Here is a 20,399-nt window from a genome sequence, read left to right as displayed (position 1 = left end):
TAGATGTTCAGGGTTGTGGAACTAAAACGGGATGTTATCTGTAACACTTTTTGCAAACCTTAAATGATATAGTTGTTCATTCAGGCTCTAGAGTCAGGAAGTTGCTGTTCTTTAGTTGAGTCTATCTTCATGATTTCATGGACCATAACTGTAAAGCATTTAGCATTTGCCTGGACAGTCTGCACTATGTAAATGTTAGCTATTATGAGGATCAAATAAGGGAATATATGAATAGTGCTAGAAAAACTATAAGTTATTCTTTATAAGGAAGCAAGGTTTTGCCCAAATCTGTTAACTCTGTCTTTTCAGCTTCTCTCTGAACGGAAAGATAATATCTTCAAGTAGTCAGTGTTTAATCTGGCTCTGCCGCAAGGGCATTCTATCCAGAAAAGGGAAAGCTGTCACCTGCTTCATGCCTTCCCCAGAAGAGACCACAGATCTGTGCACAGAATCACAGATTTCCTTGATGTCCATCTTGTCTAGCCTCCTGGTTTATTAAAGATTTATAATACACTGATATATGGCAAAGCAAAAACAAAACAAAACAAAACAAAAAAACAAGAAGAAGAAGAAGAAACTGGAGGACAGATACAGTGACACACAATTGGATTAATTATAACTGTCAAAAACATATAGCCTTCCTCTCAGAGGGGAAGAAGCAAGACTACGAATGTGGAATGTGATGTATACTGTCTCAAGAAACTGCTTCTATTAGCTAGTTTAATTTACTCACATTTCTTTGTTACAAGAAGAAAAGAGGATTTTAGCAGAAATAACCATGGTATAAAAACAGACATGGTATAAAAGAAATAGACTGACCTGGCAAGTTATGCCTCCAAAGCATTCTAGACAAAGCAATAGACCTATATTCTTCAGGAGAGGCTCAGCAACGTATACTGACCATGCAGGGATGCTGGATTTAGACTTAAGACAACTTTGAATTTTGAGACCTTGATCTGCTACTTAATGTTTAACTTTGGAAGTTACTTAAAAACTCTGATCAATTGACCTATCTATAAAATGGGGATGGTATTTATACTACCTATTTTGATAGGTTTACCATTATTAGTCAAGTGGAATTTCTATGAAGTGCTTTATAAAACCTCAAACACTATACAAATGCAATATGGTATTAATGATAATAGCAACTGAAATATGAGAACTAGAAGGGCTATGAGAACTAGAAGGGCACCCCTCTTCCTTCAAATCACAGCTCAAGCATCAACTTCTACTGAAACCTTTTCTGATCTCAATTATTAAAAATAGTGAGAACAAGTTAGAACACTAGTTAGAACAAATACCCTTGTTCTTTTCCTTTGGGTATGAAATGCTTCATTCATGCTTTGTCCTCTGAGCTTAGCACAGTACTTGGACATAAAAGTCCATACTGTCCACCTCCATGTTTTACACATGAGAAAACGAAAACTTGGCAACCTGTCCAAGTTAAGCCAGTTTAGCGTCAGAGCTGATACTTGAATCTGGATCTTCAGAGTTCTTTGTATCCAAGTCTTTTGGCTGTACCACAAATAAAAATGATAGTAACAATAATCTTAATAATAACTGCCACCATGGCTTCAGTGAAGGCTCACTATCCTGGTCTTCAGGATGTGGTGTGGGGTGTGTTCAATTCTTGAGCTGAGGCTTCCCCTACTGCCAAACAGGGCCAAGGCATCCAAATTCTGCTCTGGGAAAGAGTTGTATGGGCACCAGGAGGTGCCCAGCAGGATGCTTGAAGAACAAGGTGGGAGGTAAGGCTGGCCCAGGTGCAACTTCAGTGGGGGGACTCATTTGTTTTGCCAGGAGGGCTGGGCCCTGGCATCCTGCCCCCTACTCTCCCTCCCCCCTCCAACGAACACATACACAGAACTATGGCTGAGAGCCCTCACCTGTGTCACAAAGTCCCCGTGGGAATGACCTGGGTGAGGAGGCGCCATCTGATCTGCTCTGCTTTTTCCTGAGCCCGATGGATTTGTGACAGGTTACAGCCCCAAAGACAAACAGATTCTGTCAAGTATTTAGCTGCTCAGTGACAGAAAGAGGTGTGGGTATGTGTATGATGGTGAGTAGCAAAGGGGGGCAGTCCTGAGAGAAAGAAGTCAGGTGGTGGGATGGGGTGGAGGGGCTGCATTTCCCTACCAGAACAAACAGCTACAGGCACTGGAAGCAGGATATGGGTTCATGGCCTGAGCCATAGAATAGGGGTGGGGTAAGGGCTAGGGTCAGTAAGCACTTACTCAATCTAGAAGAACTCCACTCTGAAGGAGGATGTTTCTCTCTTTAGAGTCTAAGGATCTGAGTTCAAATCCCAGCTCTGTTATTATCTATATGATTCTGGGTAAATCTTTTTTTTCTGTTTGGTCCTAAGTTTCTTTCTCCATAGAATGAGGGGGTTGGTCTTGCCTTCCTAGTTTTTATTTTCTTTTTTTCTTGGAAGAAATTAAGTGATTTGCCCTAGGTCACATAGTAGGAAGTACCTGAGACTTTTTTGGTTTTCTTTTTAAAAGTCTTTGTTTTAAGGGATAGTTGTCTGGGAGAAAAAGAGACAGAGGGAAATGAAGGTGATATAAAAACAAAAGTTAACAATAATCTATGTAAAATTTTTAGGGGGTTGATCTCTAACATCTTCATAATGTGAATTCAGCCATACCATACTAATGTCCCATTCTCCACCCCATCCTACTCCAGTTGTGCTTGCAGCTGGGTGGACCCAATGTGATTAACACCAGAGGCTGGACCAACAGGTCTAGAATCTTGGTTTTAGGCCCCAATCTGAGTACTACCTTGCTGTGTAGCCTCAGACAAGTGATCTCCCTCTTCTGCAACACTGCATCTCCCATTATCCTGCTCATTAGGGCCAGCTCCTCTGCTGAACTGAGAACATCTCCAGTTCTCAGGGCCTACTCATCCTGGCACAGTGAGGACTAAGAGGCAGCAGAAAATGCAACAAGGAACTCAAATGTTCCTTTTCAGAATATACAACTATTCATTTTGTGTTAACTTGGGTTGGCAGAGGCACAGGGAAAAGATCACGAATTAGATCTGAAAGACTTGGATATGAATTCTGCCTCTAGTACTTATTACCTGTGTAACTCCGTAAGTTATTTCCCTTCTCTATTACTGGGTAAATAATTTTCTATTAACTATTTCAAACAAGGATCCTGCCATTTATACTATTTTGCCACCTCTGAGGGAAGTGAGCTGGGTTATCATAACAAAGAAGAGACAAGAGAACAACATGCCAATAGGATCAAACTACTGCCATCACCTCACCTCAGATCACAGTGGAGTCAACCCAGGACCCTGAAACCCCAAAATCTTAGGAATAGCAATGGTCACTAAACTATTCAACTCAGTTTCTAGCCCATCTCAACACTATCACTTACAATCATTTGTCAGCTGCTGCCACTGATGGGCAATTAAGGCCAAAATAACCAGCAACAGCAGTACTACCCAAATTACAGGCCTTGTTTCTGCTCTAGCAACTTATAGCCTTTATCATAGAAAGCAACCATAAAACTATAAAGAACTTAAATAAAGTGCTTCAACCATTAGAATGTGAATAACTTGAGGACAGGGTTTATGTTTTTACCTTATTTTGTAATCCAATGCTTAGCACAGTATCTGGAACAAGTGTTTAATAAATCCTTGTTAACTGGCACAAATGATCTGTTCTGATTCTACTATTAAGTGAGTTACCTTGGGAGGCAGCATAACAAAGGGGTAAAGTGCTAAAAAAACCAGGGTTCAGTTTCTGACTCTGACACTTAGAAAAATTAAAATGACAAAAAATGTATTGCCTTTCCCCAAAAACTTTCCTATTTCTTCAAAAGTTAGCACTATCTTTTCAGTGTTACAGCTTTGTGTGACTTCTGCATTATGCTAGAATGTGAAGACCGCGTATTTTAAAATCAGCCGGAGTCAGGAATTCAGGTTAGGGAAAAATCGTCAATCTTTATTCTCAGTGAAGAAAGATCGGAGGTGGAAGAGGATGGGCAATAGCAATGTGTGTAGTCGAGTCAAGAAGCTAGCTAGACCAGCAGCCACACAACCAGTAGCTATAAGCATGGAACCCAGGCTCAATCTGCCCCAGCCTCTCTTCCTGTCTCTGTGCCTCCACCCATCAAAATCGTCATTTCCTCTACAATACATCAGGACTTGCATGGAGAGTGGGCGGGGGCCATTCTTTATCCAATCATGTATGTTAATAGAATATAGTCCAATTACTATTTAGCCTCACTTGCTTGGGACCTCAGTGCATCAACTCAAGCCTCAGCTCATTACACTGGATTATTGACTCTCCCTCATACCACAAATCCAATCTCCTGCCAAATTTTGCTGTCTCTACTTTTACATCTCTTAAGACTTGATTCACACAGCTTTTATTTCAGTTTGTCATCATCTCTCTCCTAGATGATTGTAACAAGTCTCCTCACTGGTCTCCTGGCACAAATTTCTTATCACTCCAATTCATCCTACACACCACTCAAAAAGAAATTTTCCTTAAGGACACAGGTGACTAAGTGACTCCCCCTCTACTCAATAAACTCTAGTGGCATCTTATTGCCTCTAAAACAAATTCCTCTGTTTAGCTTTAAATAAGACCTACAAAATCCGGATCCAACCTATCTTTCCAGCCTCACTGGACATTACTCCTCCTCCTATACTCTGTAAACTGGCCAAACCGGCTTTTTCTTTGTTTCTCACACAAAACACCCCATATCTTTTTTCTATTATTTAGCACTGGCTGTTCCATATGCCTGGAATACATTCCATATTTACCTTTTCCTCAGTCCCTCTCTTCCTTGAAGACAGAATCTCAAGGACTGTGTCCTAAATGAAGTTTTTCATAATCCTCCCAAATTATCTTGTATATAGGTTTATATTTATTCACTTTATATTTATGCTGCATATATTTATATACTTGTAGTCTCCTTTGTTAACCAAATATCATCTATTGTTAAATTACCTAGAGACAATTCAGGGATCTATGAGGTCAGGCTAGTAACAGGACAGTATTGTCCTTAAAAGCTAGAAGAGAAGGGTTTAAATATTATTTTGACACCAGTTATCTAAGTTGGTTTCTCTTGAGCTTTTATTTCCCTGCTTCTAACAAGTGGAAACAACCTGGCTATTCCCTCCTCCTCAAAGACAAAATGAGGAAATGGAAAGGTTCCATAGACATAAGGCTTAGGGAGACAGCCAGAGTAACTGGTGTTTGAATGTACTGAAGCCCCAGTCATCTTCTCTATATTTCCTGTAGCTAGGCACCTCCTATTTCTCCTCACCATCAAATGATTTATCAAGGAAATTGAGCAGTTATACAAATAGGACAAAGAAGAGTAGTATAATGAAAGGAGGCGAGTCGTCTCTGGACTGTACTAAAGACTAATAGTTCTCCTTGATTCCTTGCCTCATTCTTTCCTCCCTAATCCATTCTATATATATTTGACAAAATAATCCGAGATTGGTGTCTCTACTGCCAATTCAGTCTGGCATTTAAATTAAAAATATTATTTATTTAGGTCCTCATCTATATTCCTAAACATTTCACATTATTCTCTCCAATATAATCAATGTCCTAAAGAAAAAGGCTATTCTCTAGACATTTTAATCTCCATGTCCTCAAACAGGTTATTCTCACTTTTTTTTTTTCCACCTTTGACTCTCAGAATCCTTAGTTTGTTTTTGTGGGATCACAGGATTTAGAAATGGAAGAGACCTTAAGACATCTCAATCTCATCATCTCATTTTTTCAAGTGACAGAAATATTAAGTAGCAGAATCAAAGATCTTTGTAAAACTGGATTTAGATTTGAGAAACTTAAGCTGAAATCCCTATCTACAGTCCCAGGTAATGTTAGACATGAATCTCCTCAGATGTAAGAGAAAAAAAAATGTGTCTACCTCCCAGGTTTGTTGTTAGGTCCATAATGTATACAAGGGACTTGGCAAACATTAAAGCTATGTATCAGCCATTGCTGTCTTCTTACAGCCTCAGTTCAGGTACAACCTTCTAAAGTTTAGCCTTTCTTTCTCCCTCCCTTCCTACTCATAGCACTCTCCTTTCTTAAATGATCTTAGAGTCATTGTATCCCCTTAGAAGATATGAACTATTTTTTCTGACTTCACGGCATAGCATCATTTTTTTTTGTCTTTGTACCCTAAGGACCTAGCATCTTATCTTCAATGGAATAGGTACTTAATATTTATTGAACTGAACTCACCATTCATCTGACATCAATCTCATGATGTTTTTCATCTTGTTACAAGGGATAGCTCATTGCAGAGTAAAAGGAAGGGGAAAGAAGGGTGCATTAAAAAAAAAAAAAAAACAATGTGATGTAAAAACAAACAGCAATGTTTAAAAGAAAAAATAACACACTGTCATGTGTCAATTCATATTGTCTTTACTGATCCTTTTAGTGGTGTTTAACTTTTAATATATTCATCCCATCTTTCTAATTAGATTGCCATTTTCTTATAGACAGAGATAAGATTTACCCAGTTTGTCCTCTCATGAGCAAAACAGGACATATTTCCAGAGAAATAATGTTTAAAATGCTGATTAGAGTCTCAACAGATCTATGAAAAATTTGTTCAGTATCCGTGTATCGTTCTTAATATGGTCTGCGTGAAATAAAATTCCAACTCGGGGAACACAATCCTTCTCCCTGCCTCTTACTCAAACACAATCCTTCTCCCTGCCTCTTACTCATCACGAAGCAGCCTAGCCATAGCAGCAACTCCCTTTGTTTATAAGGGATAGGGGAAGGGGACAGCAAATAAAAATGAACAAAGACTTTATCCAGTGAAGCTGGTGAGACAATATTCTATCAGTGACCATAGGCCATATTACTATGTGAGCAATTTTTTTTCCAGACTGGAAGCATCTCTCCCAGAAAGAAGCACAAATTTACTTTAGAATAATGTCCCAAACTTCTAACTGGAACAAAGAAGACTCTTCTAACTCAAAGGCTCTCAATTAGGGAAAAAGACACAGTGGGTAGGAAAATTTAGCCTTGTGTCTGTGTCTAGAGGCCCCTACCAAGCCATTCCCTCCTCTCCCCCATCACTTCAGTACCAAGCAGAGCTGGACTTATGAGTAGGTGGTCAGTAATTGTTTAAAACAACTACTACCACCATTTCTAATCATATGAAAAAATGCTCTAAATCACCACTGATTAGAGAAAAGCAATTCGGACAACTGAGGTATCATTTCATACCTTTCAGTCAGCTAAGATGACAAGAAAAAATGATAGTTATTGGAGAAGATGTAGGAAAACTGGGACACTAAATACATTGTTTTGTAGAGCTGCAAAAAGATTCTGGAGAACAATTTGGAACTAAACTCAAAAAAACTATCAAACTGTGCATACCCTTTGATCCAGCAGTGTCTCTAATGGTTCTGTATCCCAAAGAGATCATAGAAGAAGGAAAAGGACCCACATATGCAAAAATATTTGTAGCAACCCTTTTTGTAGTGACAAGGAAATGGAAATTAAGTGAATGCCCATCAATTGGGGAATGGCTGAATAAATTATGGCATATGTTATTGTTCTATAAGGAATAATGAGCATGCTGATTTCAGAAAATCCTGGACTTATATGAACTGATGCCGAGTGATATGAGAAGAACCAGGAAAACATGGTACACAGTAACAGGTTGTGTATAATGATCAACTGTGATGGACTTGACTCTTTTCAAGGCAGACTTGTGATGGAGAGAGCCATCTGCATCTAGAGAGAGAACTATGGGAGACTTAATGTGGATCAAAGCATAGTTCTCACCTTTTTGCTGTTTGCTTTTTTTCCTTGTGTTTTTTTCCTTTTGATGTGATTTTTCTTCTGCTAGCACAATGAACATGGAAATATGTTTAGAAGAACTGCACATGTTTAACTTATATTGGATTGCTTGTTGTCTTGGGGAGGGGGGAAGGAGAGACTAATGGAGAAAAATTTAAAGCACAAGGTTTTTCAAAGGTGAATGCTGAAAACTGTTTTTGAATGCACTTGGAAAAATAAAATATTAAAACAAAACAAAACTACTGCTTATCCTTTGGGAGGCAGGTTCTTAACCCTCTGAGGAGATAAGCACCAATAATAATGGTAGAATAAAGTATGTGGTTGTAGTTGATTATTTCTCAAATTGTAGCAGACTAAGTCCTACAGTCTAGATGACTAATGATAGGAGAGCTCCACAAACCAAAACCCGGCTACTGGCAAAATGCCACAAGGTTAACAATCAGGTGAATGAAAATTTTTGGGGTGCAAAGGAGTAATAGAAGAGCTTGATAAGCGAGTTCAATGAAACACACCATGTTCGGACAGATGTAGATTTTTTGCGTTAATTTAATCATACAAATATTCATTTATACAGTAATGAAAAGCCTCTTCACCATCTCCTCCCAGGCACTGTGAGGCCCCACCACATCATCCAACACTCACATGCTCTCGTGCCATTCTCTCTCTCTCTGCCATTCTCTCTCTCTCTCTCAATTTCTCTCCCCTTTCTTCTCCCCCCCCCCCCCCCCCCCCCCCCCCTACCCCTTTCTCCACACGCATCACCACCCTAATAAGAGGGGGCAGCCTGGAGCTGCTGCTTTTCCTTCATGCCACCTCTCTCCAATGACCAGAAAGAAGGAAGGAAAGCCCAAGCAGGAACATCGTGCATTGCATTTCCATTGGGCCCAGCATCCCTACACTCCAAGTGCTAGTTAGGGCACAGACCAAGTCCTGGAGGTTCTGTCCCTTCACCTTCCTTTCTTAATTACCCTTAGACCATATTACTATATTAGGGCAGATTCTTTCCCTGGAGCATCTGGACTGGAGGATCTCTCCCAGAAGGAAACATAGATTTACTTTAGAGTTACGCCCTAAACAATCTTATCACGTCTTCCCTTAAAAGAACACATGCACACATACACCACACATAGTGATCTCACCCTGAGCCCCCTAGCTACTCCCCATTGGCCTAAATAAGGTAGACCATGAGTTAGCACCGAAGGGGAAATACTTCTCATTTTGCAGACAAGGCAGCAAAATGTCTCCCTCCTTATCTCAAAAGGAAAGCTTGCCCAGAGATTTATAAGGATTGTGGGATGTTTTTCAAAATAAGGACAGAAGGAATGGGAGTATTCTACCAATTAGCCAAAGAAGAAAAAACAAATGAGACTTGATGACCATATTATGTACTGTTTCATTTGACCCAGACAGTATTCACTCTTTGATTTGTACTTTTTTATGGGAATTTAAGCTAAAAATGACTTCAGGTAAGAATCATCACCCAACTTCAGGGAAGGGGTCAGACCTGTGATCCAAGAAGGTCGACATGTCATCAGTAGCCAATCTCCCTATTGCTATAATAATGGGTGGAAAAACTCAAATACAAATTAGGCCCGAGTATGATATAGCAAAGGACAAATTGGGAGGGGCTGCTGATTTTCCTTTTTCTGGAATAGCAAAAGAAAGAACTAGCAGAAGATTCCTGGGTCTCAACATATATGCTAAGCCCACAAAAAGTTTTAAAGGGCAGAAGATGGCAACTGAAGTAGAAATCTATGCCTTTTCCCAGAATTCCACAATCTGCTTCTTAGAACTTGGAACTCTACTGGTTTAGCTCAGCTCCAATCACTCAGCACATTTTCCCCTCTAGCTGAGGGAATGATGAGGCACTCAAGCAAGTGCATAGAAAATGTTACTGCAGTATAAACATTACTCCCAGTCTCATACTGGTCTACAATTGCCTCCTTATGATCATGCTGGCTCCTAACATTGCCCAGGGCTTCCCTAGTAGGCAAAAGGCCATCCTCTCATTATAGTGCACAGACATATTCTCTCATTCATTTTCTCATTCTCTCTCTCATATACATAAGCAAGCCCCTTTCCTACAATCATGCTTTTAAAAAACACCAATATAAGAGGATGATGATGAGGACAACATTCTTAGAACTATCATTCAGAGACACCAAAAACCTTAAACATACACTCGCTCAAGCACACAAAGACACACATACAAACAGAGGCTACAAGACCCCCTGCAGCTGCATATCTAGTCTGGGAAGCTTAATGCCACCCTGGCAGTAGCAATGGGCAGACACTATTGCAACTGCATTTCAGATCTACTCACTGAGAGACAACACAAACCCTCCTGACTTGGTTATTTGCTAAGACTTTTTAGTGTGGTTTAGGGAGAAGGATAATGGGAGTAGGGGACGGTATGCTAAAGGGGAAAGGATAGGGGCTGGAAGAGGACTTTGCATATTCTTGTATCTTTGGCAGACAGCTGTTCTAGCCTGGTTCAAGCTTCCCATTAGGATTATCCATATCTTACACGTCCCAGAGCCAACAGGCAGCAAGGGCAATGCAGAGATGTGAGCCTGAAACAGATGTGTAGCCAGCAGCTGGACTCTAGCTCTGGCTGTAATTCCCACCCCGCTCCCCCCTCCCCTGCCCATTAATCCTAGTTCCCAGCCACTTCTACAAAGCACCCTGTCCAGAGGACCTCTCATTTCCAGACTAATGTGGCCTCTAAGATTGAGAAGTGACTGAATGTGGCTCTCCCCTATGGCTGATTACATTTCCAGCTCTAGTTTCAATATTTCCAGACAGCAGCAGGCTGTCTGTAACATATCACAAAGGAGGACTAAAAGGAAAATACAGGGAAGGAAATTTGGTGAGAACAGAAACACATGACAATTTAAAAACTTACACCCTACACACTAGTTGGTGAATTACACCAAGAAACATGTACTTTTTTTGGAAGGGGAGGAGAGAAGGGAACATAGGGCATGTCCCCTGCTATTGAAAGTCAATGCATGAAAAACCACAAATAGTATTTCACCTATGGAGAATATTTCTCTAAAATAAGAGAATTGTGGAAGAAAAGCAATTTTGTTTCTTATTACAGATTTCTGAGTGCATGTGCATGCATGTACATGGGTCAGGAATTCCTTCAGTTGAATAAAAGCCTCCATCATCTAAGGTCTGTTCCAAAAGCCTGTAGAAGACACAGAAAGAATTTGGTTTTCAAAGAGATTTTCTTAAGATAAAGAGCCATGGATTGGCTAATTCAAATGCCAAAATGGTAAATCAACAAGACTGGGGTGGGGGAGGTATGGGGAGAGAGCAACAACTTAAATGGCAGATGCCATTCAAAACACAAGGTCAGTGCCTGCTCTAACCTCACATTGAACAACAGATAAACACTCAATGCTATGACACACAAACCCCCCCAAAACACACACAACTCGAGCTTCCAAATCCCCCTGCCGAGAGCAAGGAGTAAAACAACCAATCCAAAACCACACATGCTGCCCCTTGTTTTTTAAAAATGAGGTTGGAGGATAGGGAGAGAAGGTGGGGGTAGAGAGTAGGAGTGGGGATAAACAAATCAAAAAAACGACTTAACATTTTTCTCAAAATAACAAACAGCCTCTCTATAGGCAAAATAAGTTTTGTTTAAAAAGATGGCTTTTTTCTCTCTCCCATTTCTAAACTTTTTTCCCCTCCTGAGCAACCTAATCACTTGTGATACCTTAAAAAAAAAAAAAAAAAAAAAAAAAAAAACAACAAAACAAAACAAAAAAACCCACAGCCCCTTCCCCTCCTTCCTATAACACAGTTGACCGTGAGGATTTCTTCTTTGTAGCCTCAATCAGCATTCCCGCAATTCAGCATTCACACATGCATACGGAGTTTACTTGAAACTAGTCTGTTTAGATTCCTCTTCATCCAGGATGTGGAGTCTGAGCCAGAGGTCCATATTGTGTTGTCTGGAATTCAAAGGAACCTCTTGCTCCCCCTCCCCCCAAAGTCAATCCTTCTTTGTAAATTTCTCTTCACGATGATACCCGTATTAAGACTGTCCAAAAGGATAAGGGCCGTGGAACCCCTAGAAAAGAGTTAGAGAAAATCAGTGATTTATTTTTGATAGCAGAAAAGACATTGTCAACCATTAACAGAATCAACAAGCATTTAATACACTTTATTCCATCATTTCAACTTTCAAAGGGATCCTTTGGTTACCAGAAGTCCGTGTAATAGTGGAGAGAACCAAGGACTTGGGAGTAAAAAAGGCCTAGGTTCAAATAATAATTACTGCATAAGACCTCCCAAAAGTGGTCAGCCACCATGACACTTTTGTTTTTCACCTACAAACTTAGACACACTGTATACTATGTATATGTTGCCTGTTGTCACCCAAAGTTTGCCCCTAATCCCAAAGATAACATACTTCTAACCTATGCCCCCACATATAGACATCCAAAGTTTCATGATTTAATTCTCCATCTGTTGAAAAAAAAATTACACCTATTGAAAGAAATGACCTTCCTTCTCCCCTATTCTCTCAGTATTGCAACTATCACCCTATTCTTATTAGGTCATTTCTCTTTTTATTGTGATCAATTTTAAGTTCTGGGAACCAAATCCTTTTGACCCAAAAGTTCTTTATTTGATAAGTAACTTAACATTTATACATTTAAATAACCCCACTTCGTCAAGGAACATTAGCTAATCTCATAATAACTGTCAAGAGGAAAAAGTTGCTAAAACAGATATTAACTTTGTGGTAGAAAACTATTGTAATGAGATACTATTGCCCCACAAGAAACTATAAATATGAAGAATTCAGGAAAATTTAAGAATACGTTTTATGAACTGGTGCAGAGGCAAGTAAGCAGAACCAAGAAAAACACACAAAAAGATCACAATAATGTAAAAGGAAGCAATAATTAAAAGACTTAGAACTCTCAAAGGAATAAAGAGAATTGAGAAAGAAGCATGCCTACTTTCTCCAAGTAAAAAAGGTAAACTACTAGAGCTATAGATCAAAGCAGCATACATTCTCAAAAGTGATGTGCTGACTTATTTCATTAATTGCTCTTGCACATTACATTACCAATTTGTGGGAATGCTAGCCCTGTCCTGTATGAATCAAAGGACTGTGATAGCATTAGTATAGTGGCAAAAGCAGTGCTGAGGACTGTGGATCAGAAGAGTCAGTCTTACCACAGACTGACAGCTTAACTCTAGGCAAGTCAAATCTCCTTTTCTGTGCTTCCCTTTTCATTTCTATGAAATAAGCTTGGCTTTTTAACCTTGTGTCAGTCCACTGACCTCTCCTCAATACAACTGTGGAGAGATTTCAAGGAGTCCATGAACTTGGAAAAAAAATGACACCTTTATTATAACATAACTGATTACCCTTGTATTTTATTTTATGCATTTAAAAACATGATTCTGAGAAGTTGTCCACAGGCTTCACCAGCCTGTCCAAGGGGTCCATGCCTCAAAAAAAGGACTTCTAGGCTAGAAATCTTGGGATCCTTTTCAGTTCCAATATTTTAGTGATTTCATTTTCAAATTTGCAAAAAATCTACCTGAACCAGGTCACAAACGATCCAGGTTATATTCAAGCCTAGAAATTAGAGTAACCAGAAAGAATGATGAAGGGTCCCCAATGTAAAGCACAATCTCAAGTAAATGCTAATCAGAGATTTTCTTCTCGTTATCTCCATCCCACATCACCAAAAAAAAAAAAAAAAAAAAAAAAAAAAAATCTCAGTTATTGAATGGTGTCACTGAACCAAAAACCCCTGGGAACTATCATTTTTACTTCCACAGCAAACATCTTTCCCTACAATCTAAGAAAGAAAAGAAAAAAAAAAAAAGAAAAAAGAAAAAAAAAGAAAGATTCTTTAGACAATTCCAAGCAGAACTGCAGTTATTGAATAAGAGGAAGGAAAGTAAAGAAGGACCTTTTAAGATAAATGGCTCAGATTCAATTCTCAGTAACAGTTCAAACATTTAGCCTAGTGTGCCATAAACATATCAAAACAGCCAGCTGAGTTTTGGTTTAGAGAAATATTATGGGAGGCAGCATGCTATAGAAGAAACAGCACTGTATTTGGGCGTCAGAAGTAAATACTAAGTCAATTTACAAGTTATGAACAATTTGCTTTCCTTCCTTGAGCCACAGTATTCTCATCTGTCAAAGGGAGATAATAGTTGCACTACAAACTTCACAGAATTAAGTGTATGGTATAATGGAAAAAAGCCCTGAATTTTGAATGAACACACAACCAAGTCCTAACTATAACAAATTAAGTCATGTGACATCTTGAACATGGCATTATCTTTCTGAATCTCACATTCTTTATAAAACAAGGAGAAAAAAAATTATATTACCTGCTCTACAAAGAGTTGAGAGGAAAATATTTTGCTATAACCAATGAGATATGTATCACTATCATAGCTAACATTTATATAGTGCTTTAAAGTTTTCAAATTTTTTTGGATCTCATTTGACTTTCACAAGTTGGCAGTATTTTTTTCGCCAAGACAAGGAAAGAAAGCTCAGAGGAGATTGAGTGACTCAGCTTGGGATCACACAGTGAGGAAAAATTTCATGTAGTTCTTGATATGAAGAGTATTCACTTGCCCTCAAATAAACATTTACCAAATTAAACTTCCCAGCCTTGACCTTCAAACTTCAATAGAACAGCCCTTCATGAGGCACACTATTCTATCCTTAACTCCCATTATACATATTTGAACTTCCTGGAGTTAAAAGCCTAGTTAAAAGCACCAAGTTCAATTCATGGGTAGATGTCTATTTTATTTGAAAAGGAAACATTAAAACCTCAGCCTGTTAACAGACGTAGATGGAAGAACAAATTTTAAAATTTCCACACTAATGCTCTGACCCTTAGACTGCTTACTTACAATGTGGTATTTAATCTATTTTATACAAGCTTGCCTTGATCCTCTTGACTATTTTCTTTGACATTTAGGGGTGGGGGAAGGGAGGAAATGCTTCCTAATTACAAAGGAATGGCAATAATTCAAGGGGTGAAGGTGCTGAAGGCCTATTTAGTGAAGCAGAAAGGTATTTTCTAGTGCATTTTCTTTCTCCCTTTCACCCACCCTCTTTTTTCACTGCTCTCCCACCACCAAAGTATCACTTTAAGGAAGAAAAGAAACAGAATTTTCGAATAGTTTAAGGTATCAGCTGAAAATATGCTTGATTTTAAATACTGAGAAGCTGATTGTTCAAATAAAGAGAAAAAAATCAAGAAACGAAGGAATTTCCAAAAGCACAGCTTGTACAAGTTGCCTCATGGCAAAACACAAACTCTTCCCCCCCCCCCAAAAAAAAAAAACCCAGGAGATCTTAGTCTAAGGTGGTGAGCAATTCCACTACTATGATTACTGTTGTCTAGCAGTTCAAAGGAATGGTTAACAATATATTGTGGGCCAATAGGACCAACCTCCATCTTAAGACAGTTAGTCTTCTATATACAAGGAAATGACTTTTTCACTGCAGAGTCAAATAGGGTGAGTATAGAAATTCACTTGTGAAATTAAACTAAGGACACCAAACTAGGTAGAACGCAATATCACTTTGAGAGCATGACCCCAAAAGCACTTGATTTGACTTAAGTCTCAGGAGCAGTTTCTTTTAGAAGTCAGTCACACCAATGATGCTGACATATAACAGGTAGTAACACTATAGTTCAGAATTTAACTACAAGACACCATGAAACAAAAGGTCACTAGGGTCACAAGGCCTATTACAATGTTTATTTGGAACGTTCATGTAGTTCATATCTCATTGCCCAGGAAAACATTTATCAGCAAACACTTTTTACTGTACATTTCAAATGGAAGCTGAAACTCAAATTGACTCTTAATAATTCACAGCAATAGAGGTTAATGTTATTATGGTGACCAAAAGCACATTAGAAAACTCATCTTAAGGGATATATATGAAATAATCTTCATTCACAATCTCAAGCAAAGATCACAGAATTCAGAGTGGAAAGGGATTTCAGGAATTATTTTAATTTAACCAATATCCAAACAGGAATCCTTTATAAAATACAGAAGTTGTTTACATTCCAGTTTAAATCTATGAGTTTGCAGATTACTAATGAGTTGCTATGCTCTCTTTATGGGAAACAATATTTTCTGGGGAGCAGGGAACACTCTCCCAATATTCTGTAGTGACAACATACTAGCTAAAGTTTGTAAGACCTTACCTGAACAAGTAATTATGCTTTCTGAGGCAGACTTTCACTCATGTAGAATTATGATTCCCAACAAAAGTGTAACAAGTATTCAACAATGAGGAACTCATTCTTCAAATAGCATGCCTGCTTTCCTCAATAGATATTCCAACATCCAGTGGTTGTTAGATCACAGTTGTTGGAGAGTCCTGATTCAAGTTAGGAAGCAGAGGAATTCTCAAAAGTATAGAGTGGTTTCCTACATCTCATCTGGGTCAGCAATTCTTTTCTGTTACCCACATGAACTTGCTCTGATGTGAGGAGCAGGAACATGACCATCAAGCCAATTAGATGTTATAGCAGTCATCTAGGCTCCTATATCTTCCAGATTTTATATTATATATATATATATATATATATATATATCTTCCAGATATATATCATATATCATATATATATATTATATATATACCAGAGATAACTAGAATCCATTTTAAAAGATTTTTTAAAATGAAATTTAGACAAAAGACACAAGTTCCCATCTATCTTGAACTCAGGCTCCTGAAACTTAAAAATACACCCACCCACCCCAAACCTTTACTTATCACAGCAATCATCAGATCAGAACTTTAAAAAAAGTCATCAAACAGACTATTTGCTTTTACAGTTGTCAAAAGTAAATGTATAGGCAGGATGATAGTTTACAATATGCCTTTATGATACAATACAAAATCTACTTACTGTAATTCTCTAACCAATAGTTTTATTTGAGTCTGGCACTTGAAGCACTTTGTGGCTTTAATTAAAACACTCTGCCCTGAAGTAATGTCTTCAAAGAAAAAATATGGATTGAAAACTACTTCTGAGTAAGAAAATGTTTACTGAGCCAACATACTAAGGAGAGAAGAACTAGTCCTTTCTATGTTATTCACCAATTACTTTTAGCACTCTGGTATAGAACAAAGAATCCTAGAATTCAGAATCACAAAATCTGGCATTCTAGTTTCATTTCCTCCACTTAGCAGCTGTGCAACTCATTTCCTCCACTTAGCAGTTGTGCAACCTGGAATAAGTTACTTCATTTCCAGCTTTCTAATCTGACAAGTGAGGAGAGAAAAAGCCCAGAATCTGAAGTTAGGAAACAGAGGCCAAAGTGCAGGCATAGCATTTATCTGGTATAATGTGATTCTGGGGCAAGTCACAGTCCCTCTGAGCCTCAGTTTCTTTTTCTGTAAAATGGGAATAACAAAATCCTTTGAGAAAAATGTTTTGTAAATCTTAAAATGTAACAAAATCTGAGTTTTCATCACCCATCCCAACTACCACCTCACAAAATTTTAGTAAGGATCTAAGATCAGGGGGAAAAAACTATAAAAGTGCTTTTTAAACCCAGAAGTGTTACACAGATGACAAATTTTGTCACAGTTTAGTGCAGAGAGCATACTTTGTATGTTTTTGTCTCATGATCAATCCTTGATCCTCTAATTGCTAATGCTTTGGGTACAATGTGATATACATAATAGGCATTTAATTATTTTCTGAAATCAAGACTGAAATTCATTGTATTTGTGAGCCAGCTTTCTTTAAAGTATTTTAGAAGTCTGATAAACCCAAATTACTGCTGTGATAAATTATCAATGTACCTTGCTGAAGGCCTTTATCTATTTCTTTGTTACCCTTTTCAAAAGAGTGAGTTTGCTATGGGATAAACCACAACAAGAAAACTTCACACACCTGTCTTTATTTTGCTTTTATTTGTGATTTGATTTAAATAAATAAAAAGGTTCAAACAGGTTAATAAAGAGACAAGAGGCTTTTGATGCATGGCTGCAAAATAACACAAATTCCCCAGTGTAACACTGATAGTAGCATCAGATAACACCATGAGACCCCCTCTCTTCTAGATCATTTCCTGGGTCATTCCCGGTCAACGCTTCTCCAGACTAGTGCTTGTTCTTTTGTACACATATGTACACTGAATACAAACAAAGAAGAATACGGCGTTTAGTACTTGGTTCTATCCCAGTTCTATTAATGTAAATATGGTGTGGTCAAGAAGTAAGGCCAGCCTTTTTATATACATCAAGGCTACCCTGGTTAAATCAGTGACACTTTTTCAAACCATCAGTCACTTGTCAGCTAAAATAAAACATACTAAATATTGGTAAAGATGCTAGGGATGTTAACTTTTATATGAGTGAAGATCATTCAGTCAAATCTGGTTTCTCTTCCCCATTTCTTCTAAACTAGTGCTTTTCACCCAGCATGCTGAGAAATGCTAGTGGTTATGTCATTAATGGAAAAAGTTTTCTGCCCACCCTAACACTAACATAAAAACCAACCAAACAAAAAACTCCAATGTAATAACAAGATCCATGCATATATGAAAAAACATATATGTTGGCCAAGGATGAGTCAAAGAACCAGCATGAGCAGAAGTTAGCATGGCTTGGTTATGAGCAGGGCATGCTAAGTTCATGAATTTTTTGGCGATGCCTATTATACTGTGCCACAAAGTTCCAAGCATGCCGCAGAACGGAAAGGGTTAAAAAGCTATACCATTCCCCATACTTACCCCCTACAGCAGTTCTTTTGTGGCTGCAAACTAACTTCTTCAACCCTGCTGGGGCAGTCAGTCCCCTCGGTTTCACTCATGTGTTCCAGAATTCCCATGGTCAAAGGCAGCTCCCAGAGTCAACTTGGACATTCCCAACCCAAAAGTGGCAGAGCAGATCCTACCTTGTAGAGAAGCCCTCCCCTACCATTTAAGTATCAAGAAAAGCACTCTGAAGAATAAAACTCAAACACTAACTTGAATGAGAACAAGTTGTTTAAAGGTCTACAGGAAGACAGAGGAGAGCTGGGTTAGACACACCCCTTCAAGTAAAAAGTTTAGAAAGTGCACTTTTCAAACTGTTTGGAATAATGCAAAACAAAAAAACAACAACCAAAAACAAAAACAAAAAACAAATGGTTCTCCAATAGTGAAGTGTGCTGGACTCCAGGTGGGATAATGGCAGAGCTCCCTGGTGGCCTTTTCTCTACCCCTTAAGGCAGGGGAGAACACTAGAATGGGAGTAAGAACTGGATTCAAACACCTGTAGAGTCCCGCTGGGGTGGAAACCCAATGGAGAGGATCTAGTCTGAAGGTCTGTTGGCCGATGGAGATCCAAGTTCCTGGTGATATAAACAAACTGACATTGGTGCAAGGAAGAAGTCTGAATTCAAATAAGGATTTCTGGTAAGGAATAGGCTGAGACTTATGGACACTTCCCTCTGTCTCTCTCCTCCCCTCCCAAGTTCCACAATTCTAGTCGAACTTCTATTCAAATTAATGCAGTATTCTCTAAATTCTACTTCCTTCCTCAGTATACAATTACTTCATCCTCCAAGCTGTTGCTGGGTATGAAGAAAATGAAGGAGAAAATAAAACAAAACAAATAACTTCCAAGTTTTATCATACTTTACTTTCAAATCATTCCCCAGTTCAAAATTAGTCAATCCAACAAAAAGTCCACTTTTCCACTAAAGTCATGACTCTCCTAATTGGTGCCCTATACTCTATCTACACTTATTTTCCACTATACTTTTTTATATGCATTGTTACTCTATTTAAGGGTTGCCTTCTCAATATTCTATATACTCAATTCCTCCCCCTCTCCTCACAGGATTCTATAAAATGAGGGAATTGATTCAAATCTGATACTATACTAGTTATCAGTGTTTGGTACAAAGGAACTTTTCTAAAAATTACAAATACTAACTAATCCAAACCTGTTAGTAGTTGGCTACACAATGGTGTTAGAGAAGCAGGTCATCCTAGCACATCTATGCAAGTTTATGTGATAAGACTTTTGGAGGATTGCAACCTGGGGTCAATAGTCCATATGTTGAATACCTACGGAGTAGTAGAGAGTATATAAAACTTCCCTGTATTCTTACATTCTAAGATTGTGTATTCTAGCTTTCACTAATCCCTCTGAATTCTATGGCCCTTGACTTACCACCTAGTACTTAATCATATATTTTCATATAGTTCATTATTCACACCAAGTACATTAGCTTTAGTTTTCCAATCACACATTCTTTGAGACAAAGGGCTGTGTCATATTTTTCTGCATTTCTATCATTGTGCTTCTTAAGTCAGTGATAAATACACAGCTGATATTTGAAAATACCAGATTGATACCAGAGTAGGATATTATTGATACCAGAATAGTATATGTGAATATATAGAGTAAATATAACTGGCTTCTAGGAGAGGAAATGGCAGTAAAAACACACATTCCTGCTGGAACATGACCAAATCTTTAAAAGAGGTTTTAAAGAAATAAAGATAATTTAGGGGGCCCAGTTTCTTTTTGGTGGAAAACAATTCAGATTTTATATTTTCT

At 38.3% G+C, this 20,399-nt stretch overlaps 1 protein-coding gene across 6 annotated transcripts in view; it reads right to left on the bottom strand.

Moving 5' to 3' along the window:
* Positions 1–20,399, bottom strand: part of ILRUN (inflammation and lipid regulator with UBA-like and NBR1-like domains) — a 142,473-nt gene that overhangs the window by 14,851 nt on the left and 107,223 nt on the right. For 2 of the 6 annotated variants that reach the window (XM_031965037.1, XM_031965033.1), the window contains exon 5: positions 8,330–11,888. The exons of 1 other annotated variant lie outside the window; for it this stretch is intronic. In XM_031965037.1, the coding sequence (XP_031820897.1) occupies positions 11,853–11,888 (36 nt within the window). In that variant the 3' untranslated portion in view covers positions 8,330–11,852. 3 more of the 6 variants (XM_031965036.1, XM_031965032.1, XM_031965035.1) reach the window with 3 other exon arrangements.

This window comes from Sarcophilus harrisii, chromosome 4 (assembly GCF_902635505.1).
Source record: "Sarcophilus harrisii chromosome 4, mSarHar1.11, whole genome shotgun sequence".
Lineage (NCBI taxonomy): Eukaryota > Metazoa > Chordata > Mammalia > Dasyuromorphia > Dasyuridae > Sarcophilus > Sarcophilus harrisii.
Note: the sequence above shows the minus strand (reverse complement) of the source record. Positions and strands in the feature narration are given on the sequence as shown.